The 13,601-nt window shown below is 41.7% G+C and overlaps 1 protein-coding gene across 1 annotated transcript in view; it reads right to left on the bottom strand.

The window, feature by feature from the left end:
- Nucleotides 1-4,914: 4,914 nt before the first annotated feature.
- The window catches only part of POU2AF2 (POU class 2 homeobox associating factor 2), a 316,692-nt gene continuing 308,005 nt past the window's right edge, over nucleotides 4,915-13,601 (bottom strand). Inside the window, exons 4-5 of the mRNA XM_086958841.1 lie at nucleotides 11,178-11,476; nucleotides 4,915-5,346 (exon numbers count right to left, since the gene is read on the bottom strand). Of these exons, the coding sequence (XP_086814967.1) occupies nucleotides 4,939-5,346; nucleotides 11,178-11,476 (707 nt within the window). The 3' untranslated portion in view covers nucleotides 4,915-4,938. The remainder of the gene's footprint in view (nucleotides 5,347-11,177; nucleotides 11,477-13,601) is intronic.

Below are 13,601 nucleotides of genomic sequence, written 5' to 3'. Positions count from 1 at the left end.
CTGGGGGAAGAAGTTTGGAGAGTTTATTTTAAACGATTATACTCTAGATCTATGGATGAATCTGCTACACAGGACACAACAGATGTAGACCAAACCCCCTTAATTATGGCTACACCACCATGCTCAATGCTGGAAGTTTCTTTGGCAGTGAAAAAAATCCTTCCAAATAAGGCACCGGAACTGGATAGAATTCCTGGTGACTTTTTCAGAAATGAACAGACAGCATGGGTCCTTTATTTACAGATTTTATTTAATGCTATTATCCAAGGCATGCCATTCCCGCCGACTTAGGCCGGTGCAGAAATTATTCCAATATTTAAAAAAGGCTCCCCCTCAATCCGGTAAATTATTGGCCGATAAGCCTCATCGACGTCTCCCAAAAGATATTTGCAAGCGTCTTGCTGGGGCGATTGCAATCTTGGATGGCTGAGACAAATGTTTTAACCCCCCTACAGGTTTTTGGTATAAGATCTCGACCATCAATCAGATTTTTAGATTGCAATTAATTTACTGGAAAACAGTTATATTAGAGGGAGTTAGCCTTTATTTAACCTTTGTGGACTTAAGCGCTTTTGACATGGTACAGCGTGACCAGTTATGGGGTCTACTTAGTGACATGGGAGCACCAGCTTATCTCTGCCAACTAACGAAGCGCCTACATGAAGGTACTTATGCGAGGGTAAATTATGGTAAAAAAGGAGAATTGACTGCTCCTTTTCCCGTGGAGAAAGGGGTGAGGCAGGGCTGCGTATTAGCACCAACGCTCTTCTCCCTCTTTCTAAATGGCCTTATCGAAACCCTCTTGGCAGCGAAGGACTTGGATTACCCAAGGCTAGCGAATAGTAAAATAACGGCCCTAATATTCGTCGATGACACGCTGCTCCTGTCTAAATCATCAATGCAAATGCAGCTTGTATTGGATGAGTTCAGTACATTCTGTCGGAGCAGGAACCTGGAGATAAACATTCAGAAAACGAAATACATGGTCTTCCCGCTAAAACTATTAACTGCCCGCACCTCCAATTGGAGGGTAGGGCCCTCGAAAGAGTGCCCATTTTCGACAATCTAGGCATTACCCTCAATGACAAGATGGACTGGGGGACACAAACTAAGAAGGCCAATTTGAAATTACCACAATCAGTGGGTGGTATTCTGGAAGTTTATAAAAACTGCATACAGAAAGTGGTCGCCCACAGACAGAAATTTACAAAACTCAAGCAAGGGGAGCCTGCCTATATGGAGCAGAACTTTCGGGTCACTGTGCATCCCATACCTTATTGGCGACAGAGAATACTTTTATTAGGCAACTACTGGGCCTTCCTAGAAGCACGTCCCTAACCCCTCTTAGGAGGGACTTGGGTATTGGCCCTTTTGCTGATTTAATAGCATCCCATTCACTCCTATTCTGGCCTTGCATGTGGAACACGCCTGAGCTAGTCTCTAACAGGGAAGAATTGAGGGATGTCATGTCCATATTAGGTGCAGCCAATCTATCTATGTTAGTAAGGTATGCTTCTCACTGGGGTGGGCAAATATGTGGTCTACCCCGGAAGAGATTTGTCCCAGTATATCTAAAAAGTCCTTATTTGTTGCCTTTAAAGAACACACATTTTCTATGTTGTTGACCGAGAGTTTGAACTCTTGTTGCCTGACCTCAAGGTTCCTGGATGTTAAGCAGCAGTACAAACTTGAATTGGTTTTGGATAGCATCCAACCTTTTATGGCAAAAAAATTGTATTCGCAATTCAGGCGTGGTACGCTTCCGCTCCGTGCATTTACAAACAAATGGAAGGGTGTAACCAAAGCTGATTGTCCTGGCTGCTCTGCTACCGAAGAAACAGAACTGCACGTAATGTTGTTTTGCCCTGCTTACAGTAGGCCTAGATCGAGGTGGATTCTTCAATTCTGTAGGAATATGGGCTCAGAAATTATGTTGAGGCGTTTAGGTTACTCAAATATGGAACGCTCCCGTTATTTGCAGTTGTCACCTCGAAATTTCTACATGCAATGTGGTGTATACGTAGAAGTATCCTCAAGGGGAGTGAGTTGGCTAGTAACTAGATGCTATCATCCGGTTTATAAAAATATTGTTTTTTATAGTTTTCTAGAGAATTGTGCTAAATATTTTAGTTTTGGAAAAATAATTTTAATGTTCTTTCTTTTAAATTATCTTTTTAAGAAAATAACTTGTTTTTGTTTTTAGTAGTTTTATAATTCCTTTGAATGCGACTTGGAACTATATGTATGTTAAACCTCGCGGGGTAGGAAGGATTTACATTGATAGTTAGCATTATAATTTGAAATCGCTTTTTATAAACTTATCAACTTGAGATGAGTGTAACATTTGCACACCAACCATAGACTTTGGGGCAGATTTATGAGTTCTGGCGCATCTCTGCAAATCAGCAGGGATGCGCCAGAACTGATGCGTCACGCAATTCCCTCCTTGCGGCACCACAGATGCGCCGCATTTACAATGCGGCGCACCATGGTGCAAGGAAGGGCAGATGCGTGACGCATCTTGTGGTGTACGGGCGGCGCATTGCTGGAGTAGCGTCGCAAGTGCGACGTAACTCCTGCAATGTACAGAGGCCACCCATACATAACGTGGTGCATCACTCCTTACGCCTGCTTGAAGCAGGCGTAAGAATTTGATGCAGCAGCCTCGTAAAACTGACTCAGTGAAATCTTGTAGATTTCACTGCGTCAGTTTTACAGGGCTTTCGTATGAGGGAACGCCCACCCTGCGACAGAACGCCCACATGAAACCTGACGCAGGTTTCATGTGGCGCAGGGCTTTACAACGTGACGCATCTGCCTAGATGCGTCACGTTGTAAATAGGTCGCAGGGATGCGCCACGTTTCAGCGCCGTTGCGTCACGCAACGGCGGCGTAAACGTGGCGCAAGTCCATCATAAATCTGCCCCTTTGTGTTTTAACATATATTTTTATCTTATGAAATGTATATGGATGGTGCTTTTATGGCTTCTTTAGCCGAAATAAAGTTTCTGTTGACTTTGACTTTGGAACATGTATCTAACTGTGAACATAAGTAACCCTCTATCAACATGTTGAAGTTGTAAGAACCCTTCTGAATGATGGGTAATGACTGGTTACTGTTCATGATACCCTCACAGGTGATATTGCACTTTACAATTACACATAACATATTGAAGATAGAATTAAAAAAATTAAACACATTATATGAATCTAAAAAATAATACACAGATTACTTTATTGGCATCTCCTTTTGGGGGTTGATTTATCAGGCTCTGCACACTATGACAGAATGTCTCAACCAAATCCCATCACAAACCTAAAGCCAAAAGACTACAACCAGTGAGAGACACCTTACAGTTCTTGTGTTTTTAATTGCAAATTGATAATAATAATATTTGAAGCTTACAACATAAATGTATTCTGTGTATAAAGGAGGGTCTGGATAATCCATCAGAGATTCACCTATAGATATTCATTGCACTGTCGATCCATGTCGTATGTTCGGGCTATCCACGTAAAATAAATGTACATATAATAAATGTAAAGGGCAATTATTTACATTCTATGGACTATCTTGAATACCAAGCACTTTTGATATCCTTCAGGAGCAGCACTGACCATGGTTGATTTCTAAATGAATTACTAGTTCCCCTGTCTCTGACATTGACAGGGTGAGTGAGAACCACTTCTCAAAATGTGCTATTGACTAACTCTGCGTACATCAATGTATATTTAATCCCATTAATTAAAGTCTTACATTTATACCAGTAAAATAACTTCTCAGCAAGGAATACATATCAGTTACTTTAAATAATTCAATGAGTAATTCACTTTGTGATTGTATATTCAAGCTTTGCTGGAAGCGACAGAGTATAGTGCTAAACCAGGCTTTTAAAAAGAAAAAGAAATATATATGTATGTATATATATATATATATATATATATATATATATATATATATATATATATATATATATATATATATATATATATATGTTCTTCCTAAATTGTACAAGGAATTTCATCTCTAAGAAGCAATGTCATTCTATGTTATGTGTGTAGAAATGTGAACATTTTCATTTATTTTTATTTGGACCATTCTGTTAAATTAAAAACAAAGTTTGTAAATTGATTTCACGATTAAACCGTTTGGAGAATAGAGATAGGGCCTCATTATGAAGCCAGTTGGTTGGACCACTGGCTGCTAATGCGGAGGTGAGAGGACCATCGACAAGCATGCGGACATCCTGCGAGGCTAGTTGTCGTACTGTCCACGGTACCACAGCGGGGGCATGCCGCATCCATGGAAAAGGGCCGCTGCCTTGCAGCACATCCTGGATGTCTGAGCACCGCTTGCCTTGCACCATGTCGTGCATGGCAAATGGGGCACGGAGGTAAGTGGGGGTGCTACATGTGCCCCCAGGGACACTTTTCATTTGCCTACGATGGCCAGGGGCCCTTCTTGGGGACCACTGATCCCTTTATGACAACCTTTTCATGGCGGTGCTCAGACCGAAGGGCTGTTGATGGTCGGAACACCACTGAGGAGCTGTTGGTGGTCTGACCGCCAGCATCGTAATGAGACCCTTAAAAATATTCTTAGGGTTAAATGTCCTGCTCAATAGAGAGCAACTAAATAATTGCAGCATTTTGATATATCCAATATTCTTAATGTAGAATTAATTAGTGTGATCGATTTTTCCATGGTAAAAATGAACCCAATATTTTGAAGACTTCTGTTAAAGTAGCCTTGAAAGTTAAGGAACACTCTGACAAGAAAGAAAAAATATAATGAAGAAATATGGCTTACAACACCTACATTCAAACAATCACTTAAACAAATGAATAATCTCCATTAAAATACAGGGAATTGACACTACTTTGCTGGTATTCACTAACACAACCTGCCAAAAAAAAAACGAAGTCCAGTAATAGTACTTAGTAGTTTCGCCTGAATTCATAAGATCCCCAAACAACACTTCCATCTTCCTTTGGCCAGGAGGAGGTGTCATGCAGTGTGCTTGCCTCAGAGTTCTCTTCAGATGAGAAATGGGACATTTTGGTCGTTAACTCATTTGGAACAGTCATAAATGGCGAGAATGAATAAGACGGTGTTGTGGAAAAGCTTGAAGGGTAGTGTCCGTCCTCGAGGGCATGCAGGGAGTACGTCTGAGTCCCGGGGAGGGCAGAACTCCGGCTTGAGCTCCTGTACGATGAGCCGCTTGCTGGATCATGATGAGGTGTGAGGCAGTTGGAGGTAGACGATGATACCGTTTGCAGGGTATCTGGACATAAGACATCTGATTGGCTGATGCTGTCTGGAACCGGCTGCTCCCAGGAATCTCTCTGTTGAAGTAAGTGTAAACGTCAGTCATATGGGAGAAGCTGTGATCAATTACAACATGGAAAATGTGTCTACCCTTTTTATAGATGAATGTTAATTGTAAAGAATATGAATTTGATAACAGCAGAGATAGTCAGTTGGGTATAAGCAAGAGCAGAGATGTTTCACTCTGTAGAGCTCTGGTACAAAGGTATAGGTAGGCGGTAGACGTTTTAAGGTATAGATATGTAAGAGATATTAGTGCATAGGTACGCTTGGAGTTTCTTGGGTACCGATAAGGCTTGAGCTACTTTACTGAAGGTAGCATTAGATGAGAAAAAATAAGGCAAGTATGTAGGTATGGGTGTTTACAATAGTGTTTAGCAATATGATTGTGCTAGGAAGAGTATCAGGAAGGAAGATATTGTAGGGACAAAGGAACTAGGGTACCAACTGGGGAAGAGGTAATAGGTTGTAAGTAGGGGTAGAGATACCAGTTTATGATGGTGGTGGATGAGAAAAGATGTAGAAAAAAGTACAAATTTGAGGGAATAAGTGAAAGAAACAGACTTGAGTATTGGTGCAGACCGGGAAGAGGAAACTGAGGCACACTAGGAATTCCCTTTTTTATTATGGAAATAAGGTATCAATAGGAATCTGGAAAAATCAACTGCAGGGAAATGCATTAGGAAAAAAATCAGAAAATATGTTAAAGACGAATTATTCACTAGAACTGGTTTCTTGCATTTTCACCCTGAATGATATAGAGCCCATACGCATCTAAAATGTGTGAACGGAAGAGAAAGAGGGTGTATTCAGGGTCCCACAATAAAATGGAAACAAGGGAATTATGGGAATCAGGGAACCAAGGAACCAGGAAAAATTAAGTACAGGGACATTTTATTGGAAACGTGGACGCCTATTAGAGATTCTCGAGAATGAGTACATTTTCCTGCAGAATCACCTACAGTTTGGTTAACCAGTTATTCTATCACAAAACTTGCGAATTATCCCATCCGTCATATTGTAAATACGTTATTTCGAACGCACTTTAATTAAAGCAGATAGGATATGACACGTTTGTGACAGAATACTCTTCAACCAGACTTAGAATGAGGCCTTTAAGCTTCTTCCATGACTGCTCGAAACTCACCTTGAAACCAACAGTAAAATAGATCTGTCAAAACGTTGATTAAAAAAAAAAGTTTTTACAATGTGCAATTAAAAGTTACTTCGTATCCTATAGTACAATTGTTCTTTTGTTTTTTTGCCCACTAATTTTTTTGCTGAGGTCCAGAATGCAGATTTGCCAGATTTTGTACTGCAATATTTCGTACGCTGCAATCTAAATATTCCCTTCAAATGATAAAGATTGCAGCCCAGAATGTCTCATTTCTTATGGCAAACATCAGGGAGTGTAAGATTTGCTGAAGTGTTTACTCTTTTTTGGACCATCGTGTTTATTCCTGGGTTTAGCAAGAATGTTGGCATGAGTAGAAGGCAGCTTTCATTGGGCTGATCAATCATCTCTTGCTAGTTGAAGTATGGAGCTTTACAGCTGTGTGGAATAAGGTCATGGGCACAAGACTGTGATATAACCTAACTGTAACTGTAATTGTAAATTATATTTAGATTGTGCTTACTAACCCCGACCCGGCATTGAAGCACTTTGTGGCGAGTAGCACCCTACTCCGGAATCTAAGGTTAGAGTTAAATAGGTAGTACATTAGTAATAGGGTTTTCCGTATCCTTGTAATCATTAGAATGTGTACGAATGAGGGAAGCTAGCTCCCCTCTCATACAAACAGTGGTAACCGCCATAAACAAAGAGTGGTCGGGTGGGTGGGGTCCCGCAGGACGGGTGGGCGGGGAATGAATAAAAAAAAGAAAAAAAAAGAAAATGTACCTTTTGCCGCCTGCTGCTCCCGCATCGCGTCTCCTCTTCCTGTCTGCTAGTTCCAGCAGCCCCTGGACCAGACTCCCAGTCCAGTCACCGTGCTGCAGAGCAGCATAGGGATTGGTCTGAGCAGGCAGAAACGATGCCCTGCTCAGACCAGGGAGTCTGTGGGGTTTGTCCATCTCAGCTGCTTAATGCAGCTTTGCTGGAGAAAAACTAAGGGGCAGATTTATGAGGCCCTTGCGCCACGTTTACGCCGCTGTTGCGTCACGCAAGGCGGCGTAAACGTGGCGCATCCCTACGAACGATTTACAACGTGACGCATCTAGGCAGATGCGTCACGTTGTAAAGCCATGCGCCGCTTGTGGGCGTTCCGGCGCAGGGTGGGCGTTCCGGGGCAAGGTGCGCCTCGCAAAAGTGGCTGAGTGAAATCTATGAGATTTCACTCAGTCACTTTTAAGCCAATGCTGCGTCAAAAGCCTGCGCCTGCTTGAAGCAGTCGTAGGTCTTGACGCAGCATTGTTAAAATGGGGCACCCCCGAGCCTTGCTGGAGCTGCGTCGCGCTTGCGACGCAACTCCAGCAATGCGACACATTTCCGGCACAGATGCGTCACGCATCTGTGCCGTTTTTGCACCATGGTGCGCCGCATTATAAATGCGGCGCACCATGGCTGGCGGAGCTGTGGCGCACTGTGGCGCATGTTAACTGGCGCATCCCTGGGGATGCGCCAGTTAACATAAATCTGCCCCTAAGTGCGTATGTGTGTTTTGGTCGGCCTGAGGCAGCCAGCCTAACACACATGAGCACCTAGGGAGTGGAGTGCATGTAGCATTCCTCCCCCCCCCCTCCTATGCCTAGACGCCGCCCCTCCCTACACCGCTGGCTAAGAGCCGCCAAAAATAAATTAAAACGATGTAAGAACATTGTTTTAATTTATATTTGCTAGCTCTGAGCCAGGCAGTGGGGCGGCGCTCCTCCGCCATTGCAGAGGAGCCACCACTACATCCAGAACCACTCAGCCAACTTGGCATCCAATAGTGTTGAGGCCATTTACTTAAAAGGTTTTCTACTGCTCCTATGTTCAGTGCTCTATTGCCGTCAGAGATTATGGTTGTGCTTTTCAAATACTTAAAATAAAAAATAATTTATATAAAGTTTACACCTGTAATTTGTCTGTGTATTTATGAAAGCCTCAGCCACTTTTTGGAAAGCAGGCCTTCTGCTACAGCCAGGTTCTTTGCCATAGGAATAACTGTAAAAATAGTTTAACAGAGTTTGCTACATTCTGACGGCTGGATTGTGGGTCAATTGATTTAGCAGAAGGGAATGAGAATGTTTAATTAAGACAGAAGTAAACCACGTGAACAACATGACTGCTAGATATTTCTCATCTGAGCGCTGAACCATATTCCATTGTCCACAGTGTCACATGCAGGTGAGAACTGAAGGAGGTTAACCCATTCCATGCCCATTAATTCAAAATACTCCTGATATTATCTAGCGTCAACAGAGTCTGACTTAGTGCCTCACTTTGGACAAAAGCCACTAACCAGACGTTCACGCCCTTTGTCTGTTTCCAAAAGTCAGACAGTGGCCCAGAGACCAATTTTTCAAGGATCTTACTGAAAACTAAAAGAAGGGTGATGGGTCTGTTAATACTGATCTCAAGGGTATCTAAATTAGACACTTGCAGAAATTGCATTCATTATAGTCCCACTCTTCGAGATGTGAGAAACCAACCCCGCCAAAACACTGGTATTAAAGATGTCGCATAAAGTCGAACAGTTGTAAGGGCTCTGATTTTTTAAAACCATCTGGCGCACCATGTCCTATGTACTCTCACTATAAATGTTTAAAAATGTCATACATTGGTGGTCATTGATCCAAAAATGCATTCCTTAAACTAAAAAACTATGTACATCGTTTGATATGGTAGTGCGACGCTTCTCCTCAGCCCCTCTCAGTGCTTACTTGTGAGAAGGGCCTCGTGAGTTCACCAGTTTCAATTTCAATGTGGAATTAATGGTTTCTCCCTGTTAAGTGTCATCTTTGCTGGTGACAACATGAATCATCCTATGTTAATATATATGTATAACACAAAGAAAATATCAGATTAGGGGCAAGCATGTTGTGCCTGATTCAGTAAGAAAAATACACAAAACCGGAAGTCTACAGAGCACAGATTTTCTAATACAATTTGCCTAGACTTCCCACTGCTGGGGGATTTTTAAAAATCCCAAGGAGTACACAAGGAAATCTATTGAAATGTTAGATTTCCATGCATACTTTTTCTCTATATGTACTGCTGTGGATCCTTCTCCTACCTCGCTGAAATGACTTGGAACTCCCTGCCTCTACAACTCAGGCAATCACCATTGATGCCGCAATATATGAAAGAACTCAAGACCTGGCTCTTCGACTGATCGGCAGGCCCAGTCCTATCCACCCACCCAGCGTCTTGAGACTCTCATGGGGGAGTAGTTGTACTTTACAAGATTCTGATTGATTGGATTAATCACAAAGCATGCGATCTGGAGTAGTGAGAGAGAGATATGCATTTGCACAGTACATAATGGGCTAGATGTAGGAGCCCTAATACCGGTCGGTAACGGCGGAATTCGGCCGTTACCGACCGGTATTAGGGTTTTCTAATGTAGGGGGCATATTTTTAACCGATTCAGTAAATTTACCGAATCGGTAAATTTACTGATTCGGTAAAATACCGAATCGGTATATTTACCGATTCGGTATATCCAGATGTAGCTGGCACTTCAAAGAGTGCCACAGGCCCTTGAGGAGTCGTAATTTACCACCCAATCCTATTGGGTGGTAATATACTGAATTCCAGTGTACATGCACATCTGTGCATGTACACCTATGCCATGTGACACACAGACATGCCCTTAGGGCATGTATGTGTGCCACATGGCACACAAGCCTGCAATTGGGGTGCTACAGCGTGTCAAAGTGACACCCCGTTCCCCCTGCCAGGATTCGGTATTTACCGATTCGGTACATACCGAATCGGAATTTCCCATTGATTCCTATGGGCTTAAAGGCCCATAGGAATCAATGGGAAATAACGATTCGGTATTTACCGAATCGGTAAATACCGAATCTTACAGATTCGGTAATTGTAAATTAAAAATTACCTACATCTGCCTCCTTCCAATTGACCTACTCTTAAATACCGAATCGGTATGATTCGGTATTTAAGAGTAGGTAAATCGGAATTACCTACATCGGGCCCAATGTCCCTTTTACCCCAACCTGTCAATGTTGAGTAGACTTTCTACTACATCCCTTGAAGTATTCCATAACTTCATCCAGTTTTAAAGAACACTTAATCATTCTTTTTTGTAGGATTAACCATATAGGTGCTTCTAGGAACTATTTTTAATCATGCTGCATTGATCTGGTTTTAATCGCTGGGAGGACAGGCACCTTGTAGGTTAAGTGGGCCTATGACTTAACAGGCTAGCAATAGTCATGCAAATTGCCAGTCATCACCAAAAAATGTATGATTTAGTAGACATTCCAACACATACTATGGCCACCTGCTGAAACTCATCGACTTTCCTTTTCCTGCACCTACTCTTAAGCATATGTATATGGAAAGATGTGTGGTTTACTCATTGCAAGTGAAATTTGTAGTAAGAACAATCCAAACTCATACATTTGTAAATCAGGATTTTAGTTTTCCAATTACAGGTTTACCTTCTTGAGCACCAGAGTGGAACTTAGATGCACCAAAGGTATTTTAAATCTACCCCCTGGAGAGCAATTATTTGGGACCTACTACAACCCATATGTTGTTTCATATATGTAAGTATGTAAGACGTGGAAAAATGGCTTACTTTACTTCACATGTTTATACTCAATAGCACAGAAAAATGGTGGGAAAACAATTCATCTACCTATTCAATTTTTACAATGCTGATAGGCAAATTCTTACCAGTAAGAAATGTGGCGAATCTCCAGAGAAGTGTGGCAGGATTGGTGGAAGTGCTGTTGTGCTGAAGACAGATCCAGTGGTAGCTGTTAGGGAAGTGCTACGGTAGTCTCCGAAGGACTCTGTGAAATACGGGTCCAGCATGGGTGGGTAGCCTTGAACCGAGGAAGTCTCACATGTTAATGACTTTGTGCCCAGTGCTGATGAATAGATATCATTCGAGAGCTGTTTCCCTGAATGGTAGTCTGAATCGCATAGGTACGGCCTCCGAACACCATAGTAGCTTGACAAAGCAGGCGAACCTGAGGATAGAAACAATCTGTGTGACACAGCAGAATTGACAGAGCAAAAAATGTGACTCAGCAAGTTGAAGAATTTGACCTGGAACCAAAATGCATCAATTGCCAGATCCTGTCTGACATATAGGGACGCATTGAGCACACATAAAAAACATTATTCACATATTAGCTGCTGCTACGTGTTTGCTACTGCTTAAAACATTGGTATCTGTTGGTCTGTTAGAAAACAGAAACTACACATTGTGGGGCATATTACCAAGCAATAGCGATAATTATCGCTATTGCTTGGTTAGAGACAAAAATGTACTGCCAAGCTGCGGCGATTTTTATCGCAGATAAACCTTGGTATTACCAAAGTTTATCACAAATGCGATAAAAATCGGCCGCAATGCATGAATATCGCTGAAAAGTCAGCGATATTCATGCATTACCGAGCTAATGCTCTTAGCCATGTTATCCACCTCCCATTGGATAACATGGCTAAGAACTGCTCAGGGCAGGTGTTAGCTTTTGGAGATATTCGCGCTTAGCGCGAATATCTCCAAAACTTGGTAATAGGAGATAGCGATGTAAGCGACTGTTTCCAGTCGCTAACATCTTGGCACGCCCACTTTGCATGTCATTAGTGATAAATATCACTGATATGCAAAGTGGGGCCCAAGATGGTCGCTATCTCCTACTAGCTGTCGCTAACTGGTGTTAGCGACAGCTAGGTAATAGGGAGATAATTTTATCTCCGCTTTCTTGGCTTTTAAAGCCAAAAAAGCGGAGATAAACCCCCTTGACAATATGCCCCTGTGTTTTAAAGAAGGGACAGAATAAACCTCGAATAGTAACTCATTAAAAAACATGAGTGATTGGCAAACCTAATAAAGTAAAACTATTTTTAAAAGCTAGGTAGACCACGAGTCTTTTAGGCAGAGTGTACCATGAAACGTTGTCAGTTTAAACTAATGGCAAACACCTCATTGTCCTAAATGTCAAAAGAAACATCCGCTGATTACTTTTAGCGGCCTTAGTCGGTGGGGTGATGCCAAGCGTGGGGTTAATGGATTTATATATAATTTATTCCTGATTCCATCAATTTTGCATGAAAAAAAACTTCCGAGTGGGTGTAAACAAAAAATCATTGATCTATCAATGGAAGGTACGCATGCGTATTTATACATTGTGAACTTCACTGGCCAGTAATAGACCACTGCACACCAATGGGAAAATGAGAGTGGAGAAACGGTACCATGGCAAACACATTAATTTAGGTTTACACATTTCAATTGCACAATGCCCTTTCACATATTTACAATTGCCTTACATTTCACTCATCTTTATGATTGTCAGCACAGAGATATTGAGAGTTTTTCTAGAAATCACAACATTTTCAGTCAAGTGCCAGCGAGATTTAGAACTCAGGTCACAAAGTTAGCAGTTGGACCCTAAGATCAAATCCAGGCAACTGCTCTAAATATATAATTAAGTTAGTACTGAAATGACTCTGTAGTGGCCTTACAATGAGTTTTTATGCAAAGAAGGTGGTACAAGGAGCAAATTCAGGTTCAAATGTTTACTATCATATTTAAGGTTCAGAAGAGTTTTTAAAGTTTTTAAACAAGCCTGAAGACATTTTGCGTGTGTTTTAGCTTAAAGGAAACATGTCCTTCATGACAGAAACACAAATCTTATAACATAATACAGATTGTTGGCTGGATGCCAACAATGTATAACAATGATCAAAGATGACAGAGATCTAAAAGTGGATTGCTATTTTTAGCGATTGATGAAGTCACCTGTTCTGCATGTTCACTCTAATATTTTTCAACTTTCACTGGAACCTATTTTATATCAGGACTTTGTGCACTGTAATTCTTTCACAGTGCATGTGCTTTCCACCTACAATGGTGCTGTTAATTTTTTTTCCACCCAATTGGTTTATTTTACGTTCCAATAAAGCAATGGGGGGGGGGGCGATTGTGCTGAAAATCCACCCATGACAAAGGTGTTAAATGTTATAGGTGGAGGCTATGGTGTGTATTTACACCACTCACATTTATGACGGTGGTGGCTACTGGTTAAAATGTATGGTAGGGCGAGATGTCAACAAACTCACCATAAATGCCGTACTTCTTCTCCC

The sequence above is a fragment of the Lissotriton vulgaris genome, chromosome 2_1, assembly GCF_964263255.1.
Source record: "Lissotriton vulgaris chromosome 2_1, aLisVul1.2, whole genome shotgun sequence".
In the NCBI taxonomy this organism is placed as follows: domain Eukaryota; kingdom Metazoa; phylum Chordata; class Amphibia; order Caudata; family Salamandridae; genus Lissotriton; species Lissotriton vulgaris.
This window is presented reverse-complemented; position numbering and strand designations above follow the sequence as displayed.